Below are 22037 nucleotides of genomic sequence, written 5' to 3' on the forward strand. Positions count from 1 at the left end.
ATTAATATATATATGAATTGTTGTCTATTCATTGATACTACTTAAATGCTTCATGAGGAATATATTCCCTGACAATCTATATACTATTCTGTAGCATGAAAAGCGCTATGCTTAATGGTGCTTATTTCTGTGACAATATCAATTTCTTCTTGTACAAATACACACATTTTTCTTACCCTGTTACCTTTGTCACCAGGAAGGCCAGGAAGACCATCAAATCCTCTGTCACCCTAGGAAAGAAGAAATCACAGCTTTAGTAAATGACTTCTGTATTGCTCTGAATAAACAGTGCCTCCCCTCTAAAAGTTAACTTCTGCCCTTGGTTATATGTACACATTTGATATTGAGTTAAACACGTGGAGAAAGGCACACACATCAAACTCACAACATTTGCTTTTATGCATTAAAGCAACAGAAGATGCCACACCAACTTTTTCACTGTGCTGTAATAACGCTATTTGTAAAAAGAAGTCTACATTGAAATGAAAAGCTTGATTCTAGCTGCACTTCAGAGTTGCAAAACGTACTTTACTATAACTGATACTCTGTAACTAGAAGCTGACTCAGAGGGATAGGAGTCATGCCCAAAGAATCAAGTTACTTCAATGTCAGACTACTAGCCATTACCATTAATTACCATATTTTAAAAGGATGATTCATTCTCAGCTTTCGCATCTGACCCAGCTATCTGAAACCTCAGTGTTTTCATTTCAGAGAAGAATTTGGGGTTGGCCTCTAACAAACTATACTACCTACATAAAAGTTTGTCTAGCCCATTCCAAGACTGAAATAAAGCCTCAGGTCTCATTATTATTTACTTTTGCACCGGGTTCTCCTGGCATTCCTCTGGCACCATCAGCTCCAGGACGTCCCTGCAAAAACCCAAAGGAGAAAACATTTGAAAGTGCAATGGAATCAGTTAATATTTAAATATATTTAAGTAGAAACTATTTACCCAGAGCAGGATTGATCCATACGCTACCTACCCTTTTGCCAGATTTTCCACTTGGACCAGGGGCACCTTGAACACCACGTGGACCCTGAATTTAAAGAGTGTAATTTTTAGACTCACCATCATGTCAGAAACAATCTAGTTAAGCATCTTATCTCAAGAAAAAGATGAGATTTTCTATATACAAAGCTGCAATTTTTTTCCAGGAGATGGATTCTGGTTTCCAAATTCCCATTAGATTTAGTAGGACGTGGGCAGCCAAACTGGCCTCAGCACCACCAGTTGTAACACCAGCTTTCATGAGCTGGCACTATACATGGCAGTCCTTTTAACATAAAAGCTTCTCACATTCTTTTCATGGCTTTGAAGATCTCAGTCCTGTGGTTTGAAAACCCTTCTTCCTCTCATGCCAAAATTATTTTAGTAGCATAATAATTTAATTAAAATGAAAGAGTGCTTATTTCAGATCCCTAACTCATACACAAACATGAGTTGTGCTGGTAAACAGCTCACATCCTGTCTTAGCTTTACACAGCACAGTTTTAACTAGAGGGAGACCAAATTACCCCAAACTGAAAAACCTTATTTCACTTTTGAAACACATGTAACTTTTACTGATGACTATGTGGGCATATGTTTCTGTGGAAGGTTTCTTATCCCCTATCCAAATGCATCTTCTTCAGGTGAAAATAGCAATGGTAAGATCTGGCTATCCAAAAACACTGAGTAGGAAGAGAAAAATACTAAAAATATAAGACTGACCAGCTGTTCAGAGTGTTTTTTTGATTGCTTTATTTTTCTTCTGCAAATATCAACGTGGAGTTTTAAGACAGACACTGAATAATGTAGCAAATCCATGATACCCCTTGAGATCTGCCAAAATCCTTGTTCCAGAGACTCTTATCATGATTTCTTCAAGAACTCCCCCCATGACTTTCAGGTTTAAGCTGGAAGATTTCAATGTGTTCCATGCTCTTTATCACTACACAGGAACTGAGAAGAAAAGCATGCACTGATTCCTAAACACTTATTCTTGCTATGCCACGTCTTGAAAATATCCTGTTTAATTACCAACTAAATTCAACCTCTCTCACCTTATGAGATCTGATGAAATCAGAGCCCAAGGTCATACAATTGCAGACTGACATGATTATTTAACAGAGAAAAGAGCTTGAAGTAATAATATTAAAACAGGTTTTCAAGTGATACCACTCTACATTTGATAATTGCTCTTTGTTATATACAGATTGTTACTTCCATATTTTAAAATGAGCAATTGAGCTATTGCATTTAATTAGGATAGTATTGTAAAAGCTATTATTCTTCAACTGCATACAGAAAGCATATCAGTGATTAATTTCTTCTCAGTGATATGAATGCGTTTTCTGAAAGACAAACACGCTCAAACATAACATGCAATATTATTGTACCTGGGGACCTGGCTCACCACTTTCACCCTTAGCACCTGCTGCTCCAGGTCCACCCTTGATGAAAAAAGCAAAACATATTGTTTAAATATAAAAAACCCTCCCTCTTTAAATTAATAAATTCTTTCTATTTCAATACATTAATTACAGGGAGAAAAAACAAACAATCCCCTATTCATTAGGAGGTAAGAATTCACCGTTTGAATCTGCAGACATACCCTGATATATAGATATATACAGATATATAGACACTGGGCCTAACTGGGCCAAAAATCTTTCTGTTACCAAAGAAAACTCCCATCAGTCTGAATGGGATCAAACGTAACCCTTTGTCTATATTTAAATTTGAGAGCTGAATATGAGCACAGTAAGAACATAAGTAACGCAAACAGCAGTGCACCCAGCATAGGGGAGGCAACAGAAACGAAAACCACCTCTTTCTACCTTTATCTATTTCTGCGATGTACAGAAAATAACAGTACCTCAGAGTTCAATCCAAAGATCACTACAGTCAATGAAAACCACCCTGTCTAATCTTGTCATGAACTTCACCGATGTTTTAATCAAGGTCTTTGTGCATCTGGGCCTGAAAAGGTGGAAAATCTATTTAACTGCATCTCTTTACTATCATTAAATTATGATACAGGTTTTTCAAGTAAGTTTTACTCATAAACAGACCTAAACCAGACCTTCATCCAGGCTGAGATACCGTCCATGGGATCTGGGGCAGAACTAGTCGAAGTTTGTGTTTTCTTAGCAGTGTGTCTCACAAAAATAGACAAAACAAACCAAAAAATCTCTACGTGCTCACAAAGAATACAGGCTCAGAGAAGGAACATACTGAAGTTTACCATTACAGGCAAAAGAATTTTTGAATTTCTGGCCTCTGAAACAGGTTGTGACCAAATGCATGAATTTAAAATGAAACAAATCTTGCAGTCCTTGGAAAATTGATAATTCTTTATATTGACTATAGTGATCATTCAAAGAAAGAAGAGGTCTCATGGTTTGGTTTAGTGCTGAGTATAGCACCTTAGATTGAAAAGATTCTCCCCGACTTTGAGGTACTCAACCAAGTCCTAGGCAAATTGAAAATCAGATCCTGAGCTGGTACTGGCAGTGAAGAGAACAGTGGCTTTGGCAGGTGGTGACTGTCTGTTTGGGTTTCCCTGATGTAAGCTCTGCTTTTAATTCATGTAATTGATTGCATTTAATATCTGTAGGAAGATATTTATTTTGCGTGCTCTGTTAATTAAGTATGTGAACTCCAGACTCAGTTGAAGCTAAGACTGGGGCTTTGACTCTATGTTTACGACTTTTAATAACTGATATGTTTCTAAATGTACCTTATTGGCTACTAAATTAACCTAACAAAATACAATTTATATTAAGAGTAAAAGCTCCAACTATTTCATTCTTAAAATAAGTTTGGCACACAATAATTGACAGACCAGGAATCTGTAGTTGTTTCTGGAACCGTAGGCCAAAAATGTTGCCAAAGAGTTGGATTTCTAGAGCCTCCTGGTGGCTTAGAAGCAAAACAACTATTAATATCATTCATTTGGTGAACTTTGTATACAGGAATTCAAGAAGGCTTTTGAAACATGAAAGCAAGAGGCCAGGTTATACCTCAGCTAAAGGTATACAACCCACCATCAACATTATATCAGCCTTCACAAATGAATTCTTTACTTATGGCAGTTCTATAGTTATTTTGTCCATATAGACTGAATGTTATCCTGCCAGTCTCTTGATTTAAATACACTTCTGGAAATAGCGTTTTAGTTTTTAAATAGACCCAACAAGTTTGACCATTTCTAAGTACTGCATACCTAATCAGGATGTCTGTGGGCCAAATTATCTGCTTGGTAGCAACTATTTACTTTGGAAAAAGTACTCTAGAAGAGAATTGTTCTTGTATAGGTCTGTTTAAAAATACAAGAAAAGTCCAATGATTTCATTTTCACACACTTACTTTTCACAAGTGAGATTATAGTGGGCATTTAGCTAAAAAATACCTGAAAACAATCAATTTCACCTAGCATAACTAGCATAATTCACCTAACATACTGGTTTCATGAGACTGGCCTTTCTGGGGCACAGCATAATCTGGAACAGTTTTTTCAATGCTATATGAAGATGAGGCAAAGTACTAACAAACTAACCGAGAATACAATTTACAATAGTTTTAGTATCATGTAGCTTTCAAGGGTCACTGAAGAAAATGTAAGGCTGCTAGGATCAGGGAAGAATGTGATCCAGAGTATTCTTCATGCTTCATAAATATTCCTTCAACACTATGCAATTATCTTATGTCCTCCTGGGTTTTCCTTGTTAATAACAGTGGTCACTAGAGGGAATACCAGTGAGAGCCACTAAGGCAAACTTTCAGTTGCATTGTGCTGCTATAATTATATACAATGAGGAGGACAGTAACCTGGCCAGTATTTCCTGCTGGTAATAGTAGGATGCTATACTCATGCTTGTCCATCTGCTGTTTGTCTCCTGCTTTCATACTAACAGACACTATACATTAAGGAGGGTGAGGATGAGAGTAAAAAAGAGGAGGCTGGAAGAGCAGGACTCAGTTGTGGTTGTTCGGCTAAGGGCTGTTGCTGAAGCATCACGTTAAAGAAGGAAAGAAACACAAAAGAAGGGAAAGAAACCCTATTTCTTATACTACAGTCTCACTACTTCTATGTTATGAGCAAAATCTCCACAACTGGGATGAGTGGAAGGAAACTGCTTTGAGGGAAAATGCTATTGCATTCTGAGTCAAGGAGAAAACCAGGTGGCCTCCAGCCTCTTCTTTGGTCTCTTCTGTGTATGCTGCCATAGTTGTGACTGGCATACATATAGTTGTGACAGGCATATATATAGTTGTGACAAGGCAGTGAGTGTTTGGAAGCAGAGGCTCCCCATTATGGACTGTCACTAAGCAGTTGTCCTCCTGAAGTGCCATCCATATGGAATTTTATTTTTGAGAGTGAATTTTGCAGTTCATGGTAGGGAACGTGAAATGCTGCCCTGGCATCCTTCTCGGTATACATGAGCTGTGAGTACACCGATACTGTGGGGCACAGATCCAGCTTTGGATGAGATTGATTTTAGTTGTGCTACTTCTGCCAGGCCAGGTGAGCACAGCTGGTTTTGTGCCCTGTCACCATGTGGCCAATATTCTTTCCATCAGATTTCAACTCATTAGGAAGTGAAAACACTTAACTGGTCATTTGGCAAAGCAGAAGGAAAGTATTTAGCTTTTGCCAAGTCAAGAGACATCTTGATACATGACCCACATGAGAAAGGCAGAGATTGAGAAGTCTCTGGAAAAGACCAGGGGTGAGGTTTGTAGATCCCAAACACATTCAAGGTCAGGTTGGATAGGCCTCTGGCAACCTGAGCTAGTGGAAGATGCCCCTGTTCATTGCAGGGGGGGTTGGACGGGATGACATTTGAAGGTGCTTTCTAATCCAAACCATTGTATGATTTTATAATTCTATGATATCTCTGCAGTCACCTTTTCTTCATACAATAAACCAATAGCAACTTAATTTATCCTTTTCTCTTGTTACCCAGTGATCACTGCTTTTCATTTCTCAATAGCACAGTTGTATTCTTGTCTGTATTTTACAGCTAGATGCTTGTCTGATCTAATGAAAAATGCTATTTGCATCCATCATCATAATGACAATATAAATAAAAATTACAATAGACATGGAACAAAATTTAAGAGGCCAAATATTTGCCAACCTAGCTGTGCCATCACAGTAGACAATAACAGTTTCAAGACTAAGCAGATCTTTCACATATGGATTTGGTACCAGCTGTAGAGGAGATTTTCACTTTACATCATAGGATGAATACAATCACCTGAGAGAAAGTTAGTTGACCTTAGACTTCTACAAAGCTTATAATCTGGCTGCAGAATTTGTTATTATATATCATGACATAGATGTTTTATAACAGCTGTTCGAAAGGTGGTAAATGCTAAATTACACCACTTAGAGGCCTATTGAGTCTGAAAAGTGTCCGTTTCCTAAAAGTGGAAATTGCAATTGCAAGATTGATTGGGCGGTTTTGGCTTGGGGAGCTTCCTACCTGGTTTTATTCTTTCATTGTGAGTATTGTCCTTCTAAAGTGTTTGTAGGGATTACAGAGGCAAACCTATTTGTAATAAAAAAGTTGTTTTGCATGTCAACTGTAGTGTTCTATGTATAGACTTCATGCAAATATTACGCTTTTTTAACATCCACACAGCCATTTTCCAGATCATTCAGTATTAGCAGTCAAGCTGAATTCAGGATTGAAGTAAAAAGGTACAGTTCTTTAGAAATCTGTATGCCTTTTAATTGCTTATGAGAATGACTCTTAGGAACTTTCCAGATTCAGCTTAAATAGTGAGTCAAGGTCATTCTGTACATCTCTTGCTTTAGCAACTCCTTTGGTGGAGTTTCATGTTTGCCACAAGAAATTTTATAAATATTACTACAGATATGACTGACTGTAGAGGCATATGTAATTACTTATGTAAAACTATTCACTAGTTTTGAAAGACTACCAGTGTGCTCTATTGAAACAGCCCAAAACCTACAATAAAAACTGATACAGTATTCGGGTTACAGTGCAAACCTTGAATAAGAATACAAATTATGGCTTTAAGTATATCAGTTTCTTATCGAATAAAATAAGTACAAATACAGAGGAGTATGCAAGGCCAGAATGAGATCTGTGAGCTTGCGTTTCTGTGCTCTTAAACCTGTACCCGTTTTGTTTACATACCACAGGACCTGGTCTTCCAGTGAGGCCCATGGGACCAGGTGGACCTCTCATAGCAATCTGAGAAAACAAACAGAACGAAACCACAGCTGTCAAGAAAAAGATGCCAGCCAGCATACAAATTCTGTATCAATATAATTTCATAATGCATTAGCAAATAGCCCCAATCATTGATTCATTGACTACTGTGATGAGATAATGTTTAGAGCTCTTTACTTCACATCCTGCATAGTATACAATTGAATTTTTTTTGGAGCTGTACGCTTGTGGCAGTTTGGTGTGCAGGCTGCTTGTACTCACCCTAGCTTGCTGAAGAATAGCTTGTGCTTGAGCTTCCTGAGCTGAGATTGTTGGGCCCTTCTCACCATCTCCACCAAAGCGGAACTGCAAGTATCAAAACAAGAAAAGGATTCAGCATTTATCAAATTAAAACTGTACTTATTATTTGCTGTAACCGTGTAAACCACTTCAAAGACACAGGGTCTGTCTTTGGTTCATTCCACTAACTTCAGAAGACTTGGGCATTGAAGCTACTGGATCCAGCATGAATATTAAGTAATTAATAATAGTTATGAGCAAACATTTTATTGATTTAATAGGATTTGGGTTTTCATTTTGTTTGCCTGTTTGCTTGTTTCAAAAAAGGCCAAAATAGACTCTGTCTGCAAAACCTCAATAAAAATATGTATCAAAATTAATTAATTGTCTGTACATTGGTAGCTACCCACAGAAAAATGCAATTCAATTTAAAGCAGACTTCAATCTGAAAAATGTTTGGTATTTAAAATGAAACAGTTTTGTGTAATTTCTGACAATTTCAAAATAAAATAATAAAACACAATAAAATTTAAGTACTCATTCCTGCATTCCTGGCCTGTTACTGCTCATGAAAGTGCTAGCAGAAGCTTTGCAATGTTTCAGAGACATAAGCTGTGACAATAAGCATGGCTTTCCAAAGGTATGCCATAGGTACACTGGGTATCAGGTCTGTGAGTCTTTCACAGCCCACAACAGTTTGTCCAGTTTGCCTATGTCCAGAGCTGGCACAGTAATGGAGGTCTTTCTCCTGCAGCCATATTACTACCAGAATGGAAGGATTTGTTTGGAAAGTGATGGAAAACTTACTGCTTTAAGCACCCACAAATGAGCACGTGACTTCTTCCAAAATGAGAGGACTTACAAGCCTTCTATCATTCGTAAGGAGGCCAGATGATTTTTACAGCTCCACATAATGTGAAATCTATCACATTTTAAAAATGTTTTTCCAAGCAAAAATGCCTAAATTCATTGTCTTGAATCCACTGAAAAGGTAAAGCCATTTTGACGAATTCAAGCCCCACACATGATGATGAAGAGCCACACATCCCACAAAAGGAGTCTCCCATGTGTTACTTGGTTTTGAACGTGTCACTGTGACAAGACAGTCTGCCACTGCTAGATTCAAGTCCACCTGTACACTGCTTTATACCAGGATGGCCCTCAAGCTAGTGAGCAGGTCATCTGTTATAACAGGGTAGTGGCTTCTCAGTGGGTTTTATAAATGTGCAAAAGAAGTCTGGATGGTGGTTAAACTACTAAGGCGGAATTTAGGAGACCTGAAGCCAATATCTTCCTTCCTGAGAAAGTAAATCACTTGATTGAGACTCACTAACATCTAAAAATAAAGCTAGGAAGATTTTCAAAGTGACTGATAGCTGACACAAAGTATTAGTCCACACTTACTACCTTTAATGGAGCGAACTGATAAAAGATAAATTTTCCTCTACTGGCACAGGAATTACAGATGGAAGAATGATTTGGGAATAATCACCCTGAGGAGTAGTGGCATTTTTCCATCAACTAATTATTGGTAAACAAATATTCCTATTATAGAGCCAGCTGTGATAACAGAACTTGATGCAAGCACGAGGTCAAAAACACTAGCTTCTTTTAATAAGCTTCTATTGATTGTTTCATAAATAGAAAATAAACTTTACAAAATCATCCTTTTCTCATTGATACTCATAATCCTGCCTCCAGTATCAGTAGCAGCAGCTACAGCTCTGAGACTTTTTACTTACTGAGCTTTAATTCCTAAAAATTCTGCCCCTTCATTTACAGCCGGTTTATCGATTCTCCGGGATGGCAGTGCTCATCAGATCTTTCACATAACACATACACTTCGGAATAATGAACTCCATCCACTTAGTACTTTTCATATCACAGAGCTGGAAGATACTTTAACAGCTTTGGTCTTATTTCTCCACCTGCTTAAACAGATGGTGTTTTGCTTTGAGTCCAGTGGGAACAGAGCTGGCTATGTACATATATTTCTATTCAAAGGATGTACTGAGTCTTCAAAGAGGACACTGAAGTCCAATTTTAAGCATGGAATGCTTAAAATTCTCCATGTCAAAGAAACTTGAAAGCACACTGCCTCCTGGGAGTACATGCCCTTAGTGCAACAGCAAACTCCTTGTTTAGGACATATAGTAGCAAATAATAGTTAGTGTTGAAAATATAAGGAGGGTTTCAGTAGAGTGTAATACATTCACGTAGGTTCCAGTTTGGCAGCCATGCAGGAGCTAAAGCACATTTTGTCTGAGGAAGGAAAGCTACCATATGATCTTCAAATGCTTACACCATACAAGAAACTCTGTATCACCTCTCATTCCAAAGACAAAATCAGACAAAAAGAGAAAACACCTGTACATTTCTTGAAACACTTCCTCGTTACGGAGGCTGGTTACCCTGTAACTAACAACTTACCGGCAACATCAACATGGTACCTGGGGGACCTGCTAAACCATCAGCACCAGGGAGACCAGGGCGACCAGGTGGACCCTAAGAGAACAAAGTGATGAGAGAAAAAGGGATGAGAACAAAAAGATAGTTATATAAGATAAACCTTTTGAGTCACTGACACACTTACACTTCTATTCATAACGATGCATTTGGAGGTTTAACACTGCAAATGATTTGGGAATGCTATTTATTACTAGCAAGGTAATTAACTGAATTTGGAGAAGACATTCAGCAGTAGGGAAGAAAGCTATTATCTTTAATTATTTTAATTACAAATTATAATAAAAAATGGGGAATGGAGTACCTAATTACGGAGACTCTGCTCATGACTGGGCCGAGCTGAGATTTGCATTGTGCTCCAGGGTTTGCTTTAGTTGATATAGAGAACTAACACTACTGATTCTCTTTAAAAATTCAGAGTAGGCTTAATTTTCAAAGGCTACATAAGTTCTGCAGCTATGGCCTAGAATCTATTTTTTATGAAATCTAATTCTCTTCGGCAGTTTAAAAAGGGCTAAACTGGAGGTGAAGAAATGTACCAATGTGTGTACATGACGCTCATGATTTTCGATCCAACAAGCTGCACAGATAAACACTGCTGTTGTGACAAGAGTTAGATTTATAATTGCACCCTTTCTCCCAGCAATTCACAAGCTGCATTTTCACTAGCTGAAGCTGTCACAGAGCAGGAAGGACTTGCATCAGGAGTATTCACTTGCCTGCTGCAGGTCTGCCAAAAAACTCTCTACCGTGTTGTAATGACAGACCAACAAACATCAGACTGTCATAACTGGTTAATTCTGCTGCTCAGGAGTTGAACTAAACAATGGCAAAGCTCTTCCAAAAAATTTTGGTGGTTTTTTGCCTCTTCAGGAATTAAGATCAGTAATCAGCCACTGAGCCTATTTCAGCTCTTTTTTCAAAAAAAGCCTATAGTATAAAAAAATAGTTCCCTAAAATAACACACTGCAGATAAATCTCAAACTGAGAATTACTACTAATTCAGATGTACAATAGTGAAAGTAATGTTGTAATTGTTAAAAAGAGCCATTATATAAAAAGAACTAGAGAGAGTGGTGGATTTCTCAACTACTTGTTCTAGGTATAAAAGATGGATTTTTCAAATAAAGCAATGTTCTTGTCTTGAGAGGTAATTTTCTCAGAATATTACTTTTCAAAATTTTTTACTTAAGATGGAAAGTACTCAGAATAGTTACATAGCAAGAGTAAAGTCTTTATACATATGCATGGATTGTTGTTTAAGTAAAAAACCAAACCTGTCCACATATGTTTAAAATTTAAATTAAGACATGTTATTTCACTAGGATGGAATCTGACAGCAGAATCTGGTTGCAGAAATCTGTATTGTTCTCATGAGTTTGGTATCTCATTTCTACAATTATTTACTAGTGCAATTTGTCCTTTTTTACATGAAACATGCAGTCTGCTCCACGACAGGCACATGATATGTTAAAAATTTTCTTACGATGAATTCAGTAAGCAGTTAGTATAAAAAATTAATACTAACAGTAGTTTTTCCATTACAATGCATAAAAATTCTCATATGTTTTAAATTCCAAAATATGTGTTTAGTTAATCTACAGGTAAAAAATATGATAGAATTGTGGACTCACTATCAAGGTGAAGTTGTCGGGATTTTAACATTATCTCATTATTCAGTGAAACAATAGCATCTTCTCAATGCCTTGTATAAACAAACACAACATGAACATGCTAGACTCATCAGTAAAGTATCACTCAGGAAAATCAGGAAAGTGTTTTTGGTAGCATGTTTTCCTTAAATAAACCTATTCAGGCTGTTTTAAAATCACGTTACTTGCAGCAGTAAGATAAAATTTGTGAGAACACATAAGACTAAACCAACAGCTTAAATTTCAATTGTATTAATGACTGGATAGGATTCTTATGCAGTATGTTATTTAATACGGCCAATAGATTCTGCTGAGATCAGTAAATTCTGCCAAGATCATCCAAATATTATCCATCGCTTTCAGTATTTCCATGTGCATTCTGACTCCACAGAGCTTGTTTTTCTCTGTATCTCTGTATGTTATACCTAAGGTCACAATGATTTTTTTAAAACCCATATGAAATTTTGCACCTATTGCTTTATTATATTTTAAAATAATTTACATCAAAACAGAGAAATCTAGACAAATAGGAAATTAACTTCTTTCCTCTATTTACAGTATGTATTTCTACCACTAAGAAAATGTCCAGATTGTCAGTTGATTTGCTCAGTTGAGTAAATCAGCCTCAGTTTCTTAACCTATGTGTGTATATTTCAGAGCACAGTCTAACCCTTTTCCTCTTGTGGCAAGTCTTACCATGAATACCCAGGATAATCTGTTTGTTGACTTACCCTTTCACCAGGGTCACCTGGAGGACCAACAGGACCTTGTAGACCTGGGGGACCTGTAAGACCCTATGGAAAATGAACAGCAGTATTATGATGAATGCTTGCAGCCTTTTTGAACCATTTTTTTCTCTGGAAACTTACGTTGAACACGTATTTGGATAAAATTATTTATAAGCCAGCCTATTTTTTTCTTACAAAGATTTATAGTCAACATTAAAATTTTTGATTTTCATGTGCACTCAACTTGTAGCATGCTGCCACTGAAAATGCTGGAGATAACCCTTTTTTACTTCCTTCTAAAAATGCTAAGTCCAATATACCACTTGGGAACTATGGTAGGATCAATATTAACTGTGTTAACTCATGAATACCAAAGCACGGTGAATAAATCAAATGCAATAGAAGGAAATCGTGATTAATTTACTTACAGCGGGTCCTCTTGGTCCAGGTGGTCCTTCAATAAGCATACCCTGGGCAGGAGGGGAATGAAACAAGATACTGAATTCATTGTGCCTTGGAGAAATATATAAACCATATTTTTAGATGAACTACTAAATTTAACATTTCTTAGTGTTTTGATAAACTTTTCTACGGGTCTTCTCTCTACAGTTACTAGAATTGGAATTGTGTGGCTTTAAAAGTGAGAAAGTTTTATAGGCTGGAAGGATCTCATAGCACTTGATTCAAAAAAACTTTTTTTTTTTAAAGGGTGTTAAAAAATTTGAAGGGAATATTCCCTATATAGAGATAAATATTTCTCTGTATGAAGCTATTTCTATATAGTGGGTCTTACAGCACCTTGTAGTTCCTTTTTTTGACTGCAGATTTTATTCCAAATTCCAGGTCATAAGACCTATGAATATATGATCCTCACTTCTACTTGGCTTTCCATAGGAAGGAGGACTGGACCAACAAGCTTGAAGCTAGTTGAGTAAACCGGTACAATGCTGGAGATTGGCTGTGGATACCTCCTCAGTATTATGGACATAAACTAAACGCATCGTGAAATGTTTTAAAAAGCCATGTGTTTTATGAACTAACACACTCCGAGCTTCTTCACAGATCATGTCTGAGAGGTCGAAATCATAGAATTATAGAATGCTTTGGGTTGGATTAGAAGGGACCTTCAAAGGTCATCCCCTCCAACCCCCCTTGCAATGAGCAGGGGCATCTTCAACCAGATCAGGTTGCCCAGAGCCCTATCCAACCTGACCTTGAACGTTTCCAGGGAAAGGGCTTCTACCACCTCTCTGGGCAGCCTGTGCCAGGGTTTGTTTCACCACCCTCTTTGTAAACAATTTCTGCTTTATATCCAGCCTAAATCTCCCCTCTTTTAGTTTAAAACTGTCACCCCTTGTCCTGTTGCAACAGGTCTTGCTGAAAAGATTGTACCCATCCATCTTATAAGCTCCCCTTAAGTACTGGAAGGCTGCAACAAGGTCTCCTGGAGCCTTCTCTTCTCCAAGCTGAACAACACCAGCTCTCTCTGCCTGTCCTCACAGCAGAGGTGCTTCAACCCTCTGGTCATTTTTATGGCCCTTCTGTAGACCTCCTCCACCAGGTTCATGTCCTTCTTGTGCTGAGGACTCAGAGCTGGACACTGTACTGCAAGTGGGGTCTCACCAAAGTGGAGTAGAGGGGCAGGATCACCTCCCTGGACCTGCTGGCCACGCTTCTTTTGGTGCAGCCCAGGATATGGTTGGCTTCCTGGCTGCGAGCACACATTGTTGGCTCATGTCCAGCCTTTCATCCACCAGTACCCCCAATCTTGACTTGTAACCTGTTCGTTAACTTTTGTCATAAGTAACTTAACCAACTACTAATCCTGGGTTAAGAATACAGAATTAAGAGGGAGTTTTTTTATCACAGAATTTAGACCTTCAATATTTAGGTAACAATGACACATCATAGCATTTTATCAGGCTTCAACCTAACCTAATTTTTTCCCTTGATATTTCTGTAACTAATTTTCTATGAAATAATAACCAGATTAAACTTTAATTTCTATTGGGGTCAAGTACATATTTGAAAGCAGTCCCTGAAATTTCTAGAAGAGTAAACCACACTGATATTCAACTTCTGCTAGATATCAGAAAATAATTATTTTTGTACAATCTATTTGTTTTTTAAAGTGGGTTACATTATAATTTCTCACTATCAAACATGATGCTACAGTATAACTTTGTCCTACTGTAAAATCCAATTAGTTACTATACTAATATTTAAAGATGAGAAAAATTCTGCAAGCTACTGATTCATTCCTCTCCTTATGACCAAGTTGTAACATCTGAACAAAATATTTGATTAATCTTTTAGCAGCTTGATTACACCAGCACAGGTTACACATACAAGCGCTTGCTGAAACCTGTAGTTACAGTGTTAACTGTGCCTAAGCTGAAAGCTACCTCTCCAGGTCTGTCCAAGTTGTTACTGAAGGGCCTGAAGAGCACACCTATGCTCTGTTTTCCTCTGCATAAAAAGACTCTCCTTCTTTTAAGGAACATGTGGTTAGTCCTTTGTGTAACCGAAAGGGAAGGCTGAACAGGCTACTGACTGTTAGCACTTTTATACCATCCACATTGCAGGTGATTGTTTCAGAGATCATGAATAAGGTTATCATCACCCTATCATGAACAATATGGTCTGATAATGATGTATCAACAATGTAAGTATGTTACAGTGCTAAAGAAAAACTCACCCACATCTCTACTTACAGGTTCAATCACAGCTGGTTCTCCCTTTTGGCCTTTTTCTCCATAAGCCCCATGCCCAGTCACCTGGACAGTAAAAACAGCCCGCAATATGAAAATAAGTAGAAGGTCTAAGGCCCTGATACAATAAAGAACTGCAGCAACCTGTAACTGAAAGCTAAAGCTGGAACCGATCTGTGCTATGAAAGATCTACCACAGGCGCAATCCATATGTAATCAAAACTATTCATACATGAGAAATGGAAAATGCAAAAACTGCATGCATACTTTTCAAATTATTGCACTGACGATTTGTAGTTTTCCAATGAGATGCAATAGTGTGCATAGGACTTTGGACTTAGTATCTAAAAGTTCTGTGTGTCAGTCAGGAAGCTGTTTCTTTTATTTTTTTAATGGACATATTCTTGGCAATTAACAATTATTCCTCATGGCTTTCTGAGTTAAGCAAACCTAAAGTAAGCTGGAAAGAAAGATCCCTTGGCCCCATATGGACAGTACCCTTCAAGCTCCTAATTTAATTTGTTAGACATCCACAATATGCAAATTAGTCTGAGAAGAGTCTGTGACTTCATGACATAAATGGGAAAGGAGTTAGGTGGCATTGTAAACATTAAACAATATTTCATGGGTAGCCAGTTATGCCTCCTAACTACCTGAATTAGCATCAACTGCAAAATTCTTTTCTGATCAGCTCTATGGGAAGTCTTGGGCTGAGGATTAAGATAAAAGAAGTATATAGAACAATAGGCCAGTAACAATTGCTAATGGCAGAACACAGATTCAAGGTTCAAACAAAGAAAAAGAACGTTTTTTCAGAAGTACCTCTCTTGATTGCTAACAACCACTAGAAATTAAATTCAGCTCTGTTCAGATGAAAACATTATTTTTTTTTTAATTTCAATACAGTGATTTCACATTTACACTAAAAAAGCTGGGGAATTGAAAATGTTAACGATAATGTTACAATATTTCAATATTAAATATTGTGGAAAGAAAAATGGATATAGATTTATGGCTTGTGCATTTTGTATTGATTTAGAAAGGCATAGATCTCACTAGTAATGATGCAATAGTTCATAAAGATCAAATAGCAAGAGGTAAAGATAATTATGTTTTATTATATTAATGAAAATTGATTGTAAAAATGACATCAGGTTTCCATCTTTGGAAATATTGCCCCTTTTTTGAAAGTTTCCACATAGTGAGTACTTTTCATCTTGCCTTTTTTATCAAAGGTAGAACTTCGCTTGTTCTAAATACATCCCTATGTCAAAGGAAAATTATATGCTCAGTCCTGCCAGGCCATAAATCTGTCACCATTGACTAAGTTTATTTTCGTGAAAGGGTTCAAACTTCACCTTCCCACTCACGAATTTTCTCCTTGGAAAGCAGCAGAAGCCATAGGATTCTAAACACTTACATGCCATAAAAATTCTTAGGGTAATAACATAAAACCATTAATTACAGTACTTGCACCTGCATTAGAACTTACATTCGTTCCAGCTTTAGCTCTGGTTTAGAAAGATTATTAAAACTGTTCATTTTATCATTTATTTTTTGATATCCACCTCTTCTTTCCTTTCCCCCTCATCTTCAACCCTCCCTTACTTCCTTCACCAAAAGAGACAACCCCCTTGCATTTAATAAAAGGGGATGGCCTTGATCCAAAGCCTTTCAGAAGTGAAGAAAGTATCTAATGTGTACAAAGAGCTCTGGATCAGGGTCTGTACAGTTCCCAGACTGTATAACAATAAAAGAATCACTAAAATCAATCCGCATTATGACTCCAATTGACTTACGCTTGTTTCTGTGATATCGGTCTCTGCAGGAACACCTGGACCAAACTCCTCATTAGTGGTATCAGTTGGTTTCTCTTCATATTCTTTATATTCATAAAAATCATATTCGCCTAAATCTCCATCTACCAGCAGATCAGATTCACTGAGGTCTATTCCTCTGCTTCCATATTCACTTTCCTCAGTTTTTTTAGCATAATCCTCTCCAGTTATGTATTCTTCAGCAAATACTTCTTCAACAGGATTTTGCTATTCATATCAGTAGCAAAGATTTGGGAACAGGAGGAATACGTGGGTTATTGTTAGTAAAGCAATGTAAGTATATGCTGATCCACCATGATGACTTGTCAAAAGAAGAAAGAACCATAGAACTACAGCGTATTGTCTTTTAATTAGACTCTGAAGGAACTGAAGTTCAGTCTTTCAGAGTAATTAAAAGATCTTTGTTTACATAGTACAAAGTAGTAAAGCTTACATAGCCTTTTTTTTTTTAATTTCAAAAAATACTGAATTTAGTATCTCCAGTACACTATGCGTACTGCTTTCTTCATGTTACTTTAGTGCCAAACATAGCTGAATTTCCCTGCTTGGTTTCACACTTACAAGCATTCATGAATGAACATACACAGTGCACTGAGCAGTGAATAAATTCAGATGTTTCTACAATAACAATGTACGGGAAGTGCAACTGTCACTTTAGTTAAGTTCAGCCGCCTTCATTATTTTGTGTCTATAAATACCAATGCTGAGCTAAATGTTTCAATTTATTTATCTCGTTAATGATTTTGTAGTTTATTTATTTACCATGATTCCAAATTATTTCAATTAATAATTTATTAAAAGTCCATTTGTACATTTATATAAATATAGATAAACTATATAAAAATTATTAATGTATTTTTTGTCTGAGTTAAATTCCACCTGCAAAACAGATTGATTTTTACATTTCTGAAATTTAAGCTTTCATCAAGTATGTAAACTGTCAAACCAAGCAACCAACTCACAAGCACCAAAGCAGTGTAAAAGTATGCTATATTTGAGATGTACAAAACCATTTGTGAAAAAGTAACAAAAAAGAGGATTGCTTTATTCTGCTACAGAGATCTCTTGGAAGGATAATTTTGAAAGAAATCGAAGCCCAGATATCGCTAGCGTGAGATGGATATTCTAGATGGTCAGACAACATAAACTCGCATGATCTTAAAAAATATATTAAGAAGCTAATCCAGAGTAATTACAAAAATCTCTATCTAATAATGATATTGAAATACATTGCAATTAAAATGGAAGGCCAGATTCTGATGTAACAGTTGCCTAATTCCATTAGCAACAGGACCGTGACTTTTTCCGTACAGTTAGAGTAAACGCAGATCTGAACCAATTCTAAGCGAAATTTTGCACTTATGCAGAACTGCTCTCACTAAGGAGATCACTTAGCACTTTGGACCTACCTCATTACAACTGCATTATGGTACAATTGTCTATAATTGCCCAAGAAACAGAACAATTTAAATATGCTTCTATCAATTAACTGGTGAACATGAGATTTAATGAAAGAACATTTTACAGCAGAATGAGTAAAAAACACCCTGATTCACCTTCACCTTCCAAGATACATAGGAGGAAAACAAAAAAACCAAATCGGGTCTCTTTTTCTCCTTTCCAAATGTTCAGGGCAGGGAGGGGAGAAAGCAGTTTTGTACATCTTTTAAGCAACATACCTTCATTTTAAAATGAAAATATAAAGAAAAATGAGAACAATATTTCTTACAAACAGCCATAATTTTTCCAAAACTAGCATTAATTAATATGCAGACATATTAATCAACACTGGCTTAGTGTAATAATCTTAACAAAATAATGTTTAGGCTTGACACTGTGGCTTTCTAAAACTGTGGTTTCTAACACAAGCCAAAATAATAATTCTGTCTTTTTTGAAAGTTCAAAATACAATGTCTCATTTGAATAGAACCTCAGTGAAAACCAAATCACTTGTTTTTGTTAGCTGAAGAACTATTAAAAGGAAATGATGGCTTCTGACTCAACTTCAATACGCTACTATGGTTGCAGCCGCTAGTTGTCTTGTGTTAGGTTCGTTTTATACTACATCTTAAGAATTACAGGAAAAATCAGAGACTTCACTTCCTATGAGATCAGGAGGACTGTCTAGTATTTAACCTAGTTTATACTAGATACAGCTCCATTCACATCCACACTGAATGTAACAAACCTGCATTCCCACAGCATATCTCACTGAACAATTTCCAGAATCATGAACTCTGCAGTCTAAAGATTCCGCAGTTCTCTACAGAATTAATATGAATTCTGTCCATGAAAAAGTAGGTGCCTATACTGGCCGAGAAAGCACTGCATGGACTGCTGTTATAGATGTTTACATAGAGACAGACAGATGTTCATCCTTTTAAAATGTGGTTTTGCATTTTTTTTTAATCATTGGCAATTGGTGGGCAAGTATTTTTACCTATTTTCTCAAAAGTCTTTATTACCTCATTTGCTTCAGTAGTTCTGGTGGGAGCTTCTGTCTGGGGCCCATAATCATTTTCAGCTATGCTATACTCTTGAAATCCATCAACAACGTTTGCCTAGTATTAAAGCAAAAAAGTACATTATTAAAAAAAAAAAAAGCTGTACGACAAATGCAAGTGGTATCACTTTTATTCAGGTTATGGTATTAGCCAGATGTATTCATCTAGTGGGGTTAGGTATATTTTTTCTTATTATCAGAGATCTTCCAGTCTTGGCCTGGGGAAGATCTTGATTATTTCTTGGCTACCTTTACCCCTAGTTTGGCTTTTGTTGCTGCTTGATAACTTTTCTTCTTCTTGGATGCATATTTTTCAGATTTTTTTGTTGTGGCCTTTTGGGGTTTGTCCTTTGAGCTAGCGGCCACTGTCCTCTTCTTCTTTTTGACCATGGCTTTCTTTTTCTGCAAATGTTATGAAAGATGGAATGGGAAAACATAAATAAAATGAAAAGAAAACTGAGAAAGCATGAATGAAAGAAAGGTAGCCAAATGTGAGATGAATCCTGTCAACCGTGAGACCTTCCATCTCCAACTGAAGTCAAGTGTTACAGCCACAGAGTAAAGAAATGAATGAAAGGGAAACATTAAGCTTACGTACAGAAGACACAAATTGACAAACCATGTGGTAGGAGACAGCTGGACACCACACAACAAACAGATCAGATTCTGTTACCTCTGTTTGTGCTACTGTCTCTTCGAACAGTGGGAGTCCCTCTGTTACAGAATCAGTTTCTTTATAATCTGCATCCCCATACTCATAGTCATATTCGATAAAATCTTCTGGTGTGTACTACATTGCAAATGGAAAAATATCAGGCATTCCCAGGTTAGTGGCAGCAAACTAGATTAGCAATACTGGAAAGCATCTTAACCTTTACTTAGGAGTAAAGCTTAAGAAAAGTTCTTCATTTGGGGGAAAAACACAATTTCTTATTTCTTTCAAAACACAATATAAAAGTAATAAAAAAGCAAGTAATAGCATCAGGAAAAACACTCTTGTTTATTGGACTGCACAGAAGAATCAAATATAATTTGGATTACAGTGAGCACCAACTGATCTTTGTGAAATTGTATATTTGTTTAATCTTTAAATTGCAAATAATGCTTCTTTTTACCTATACTCTTTTACCTGTGCTTTTTTTCAGAAGAATAGAGAGATGCCAATATCTGACATGAACAGGGGAAATAATTTCAGATACAGGAAAGAGGCCACAACTCACAAACAACCGTCACTGTCCTCCTCTTGTTTGATGGAGAGTTCTCAAAACCAGGGCAGCTCCATGGTGCATTTGCCTGAGTAAATGCTTCACTGGTATAATTTCATTTAAAGGTCAGATCCTCAGATGCTGTCAATTTCTCCATAGCTCCGTATCTATAATAACTAGTTATTAAATGAAGATTTGGCTTCCAAAACTTTTGTAAGAGCAAATGGATTTAGAATTGGCTTGTGTAACGTGAACACTGTCTAGGGAGCCAGGAACTCCTGAGCTGTAATCTTGGCTTTGCCATGAAGATACTAGTCTAGCTATTATGTGCACCAAGTACTACTCATCACACTGTGAAGTAAGGGCAGGTTCACACTATCTCACCACTCCCATCATGCTTGAAGCTACAGGAACTGGTTGGTTCCACAAATTAAAGCAGTCTCCTGGCTGCTACCAATTCCCATTACGTTCTCCAGTGAGCCAAAGGAAGATGGAAATGTGGCCTGAATCTGGTCAAGTGTCTGCTTTCCCTTGTTTAGGAAGAAATATTCTAAAGTGCCTCGTGTGAGCTAGCAACTTGTAAAATCTCCTCTCTGCTGTTACAAATCAGCATCATTCTCTGTAAAATAAAGACAGTATCTGTTTGTTTCATTAGATTGCTTGGAGATAATTGAGAGGATTATACATTACACTTCCAAATGACTCTGAGGATTCACAGAAGTCATAAAGATCATCAGCATCAGAAAAAGACTGATATTTTAGAAGAAATTATAAATGAGATTAAAGCAGATGTCCATATTACAAAATATATTCTACCACATGACCAAAGTACTGATTTAACTCTTTTCTCTGGCAAAGCCTTTTGATACAAATCTTGTACTTATGATTTTGATGCCCAGAAATATGGACAAGCTGATTTCCTCAGGAAGTATAAGACTAACACCGAAAAGCCTTATTCACTTAAAAACCCCTTTACACGGGTTTCTGTTACTTCACTCCTGTGACTCCTCAGAGCCCTACTATGACCAACAGCTTTTCTTAAAAAGAAGGTACAGGGATTTTTAAGAAGTCAGATGCTTTTGTTTGATTATCCTTTTGATTATTTCTGCACCCATGCACATATAATTTGCATATTAGTCATGAGTTTGGATAAACATATAGAAAGAATGTAACATACTTTCGGCAATTGCCCCAAACTATATTGTGCATGAGTAAGAGAACTTCAAACTACACTTAAATAACAAAACACTTATTATTTTAGGTGGAGAATATCCTCTCTGTGAAGTATGTTTGCACTTTGTATCTGCTTGTTATATAATGTAAGCAATGGTTTGATTTCATCAGTGGTATCACTTGCCAGAAATAAGTTGATTCCATTTATACTTCTCAAAACCAGCAGCATTTTAGACTTAAACCTGGTAAGTAATATGTGATTATTCTCTCCCTCTTCTGTAAATTAAG

The 22037-nt window shown here is 36.8% G+C and overlaps 1 protein-coding gene across 1 annotated transcript in view; it reads right to left on the reverse strand.

The window, feature by feature from the left end:
* Positions 1 to 176: 176 nt before the first annotated feature.
* The window catches only part of LOC104496174 (collagen alpha-1(XI) chain-like), a gene marked incomplete at its 3' end in the record, with an annotated part of 52389 nt that continues 30528 nt past the window's right edge, over positions 177 to 22037 (reverse strand). The window contains exons 6-18 of the mRNA XM_010139255.1: positions 20045 to 20161; positions 19334 to 19429; positions 16830 to 17075; positions 15034 to 15096; positions 12748 to 12789; positions 12323 to 12385; positions 9904 to 9978; positions 7456 to 7539; positions 7159 to 7215; positions 2383 to 2436; positions 987 to 1040; positions 819 to 872; positions 177 to 230 (exon numbers count right to left, since the gene is read on the reverse strand). Coding sequence (XP_010137557.1) covers positions 177 to 230; positions 819 to 872; positions 987 to 1040; positions 2383 to 2436; positions 7159 to 7215; positions 7456 to 7539; positions 9904 to 9978; positions 12323 to 12385; positions 12748 to 12789; positions 15034 to 15096; positions 16830 to 17075; positions 19334 to 19429; positions 20045 to 20161 — 1059 coding nt within the window. The remainder of the gene's footprint in view (positions 231 to 818; positions 873 to 986; positions 1041 to 2382; positions 2437 to 7158; positions 7216 to 7455; positions 7540 to 9903; positions 9979 to 12322; positions 12386 to 12747; positions 12790 to 15033; positions 15097 to 16829; positions 17076 to 19333; positions 19430 to 20044; positions 20162 to 22037) is intronic.

The sequence above is a fragment of the Buceros rhinoceros genome, unplaced genomic scaffold (assembly GCF_000710305.1).
Source record: "Buceros rhinoceros silvestris isolate BGI_N320 unplaced genomic scaffold, ASM71030v1 scaffold5847, whole genome shotgun sequence".
Classification (NCBI taxonomy): Eukaryota; Metazoa; Chordata; class Aves; order Bucerotiformes; family Bucerotidae; genus Buceros; species Buceros rhinoceros.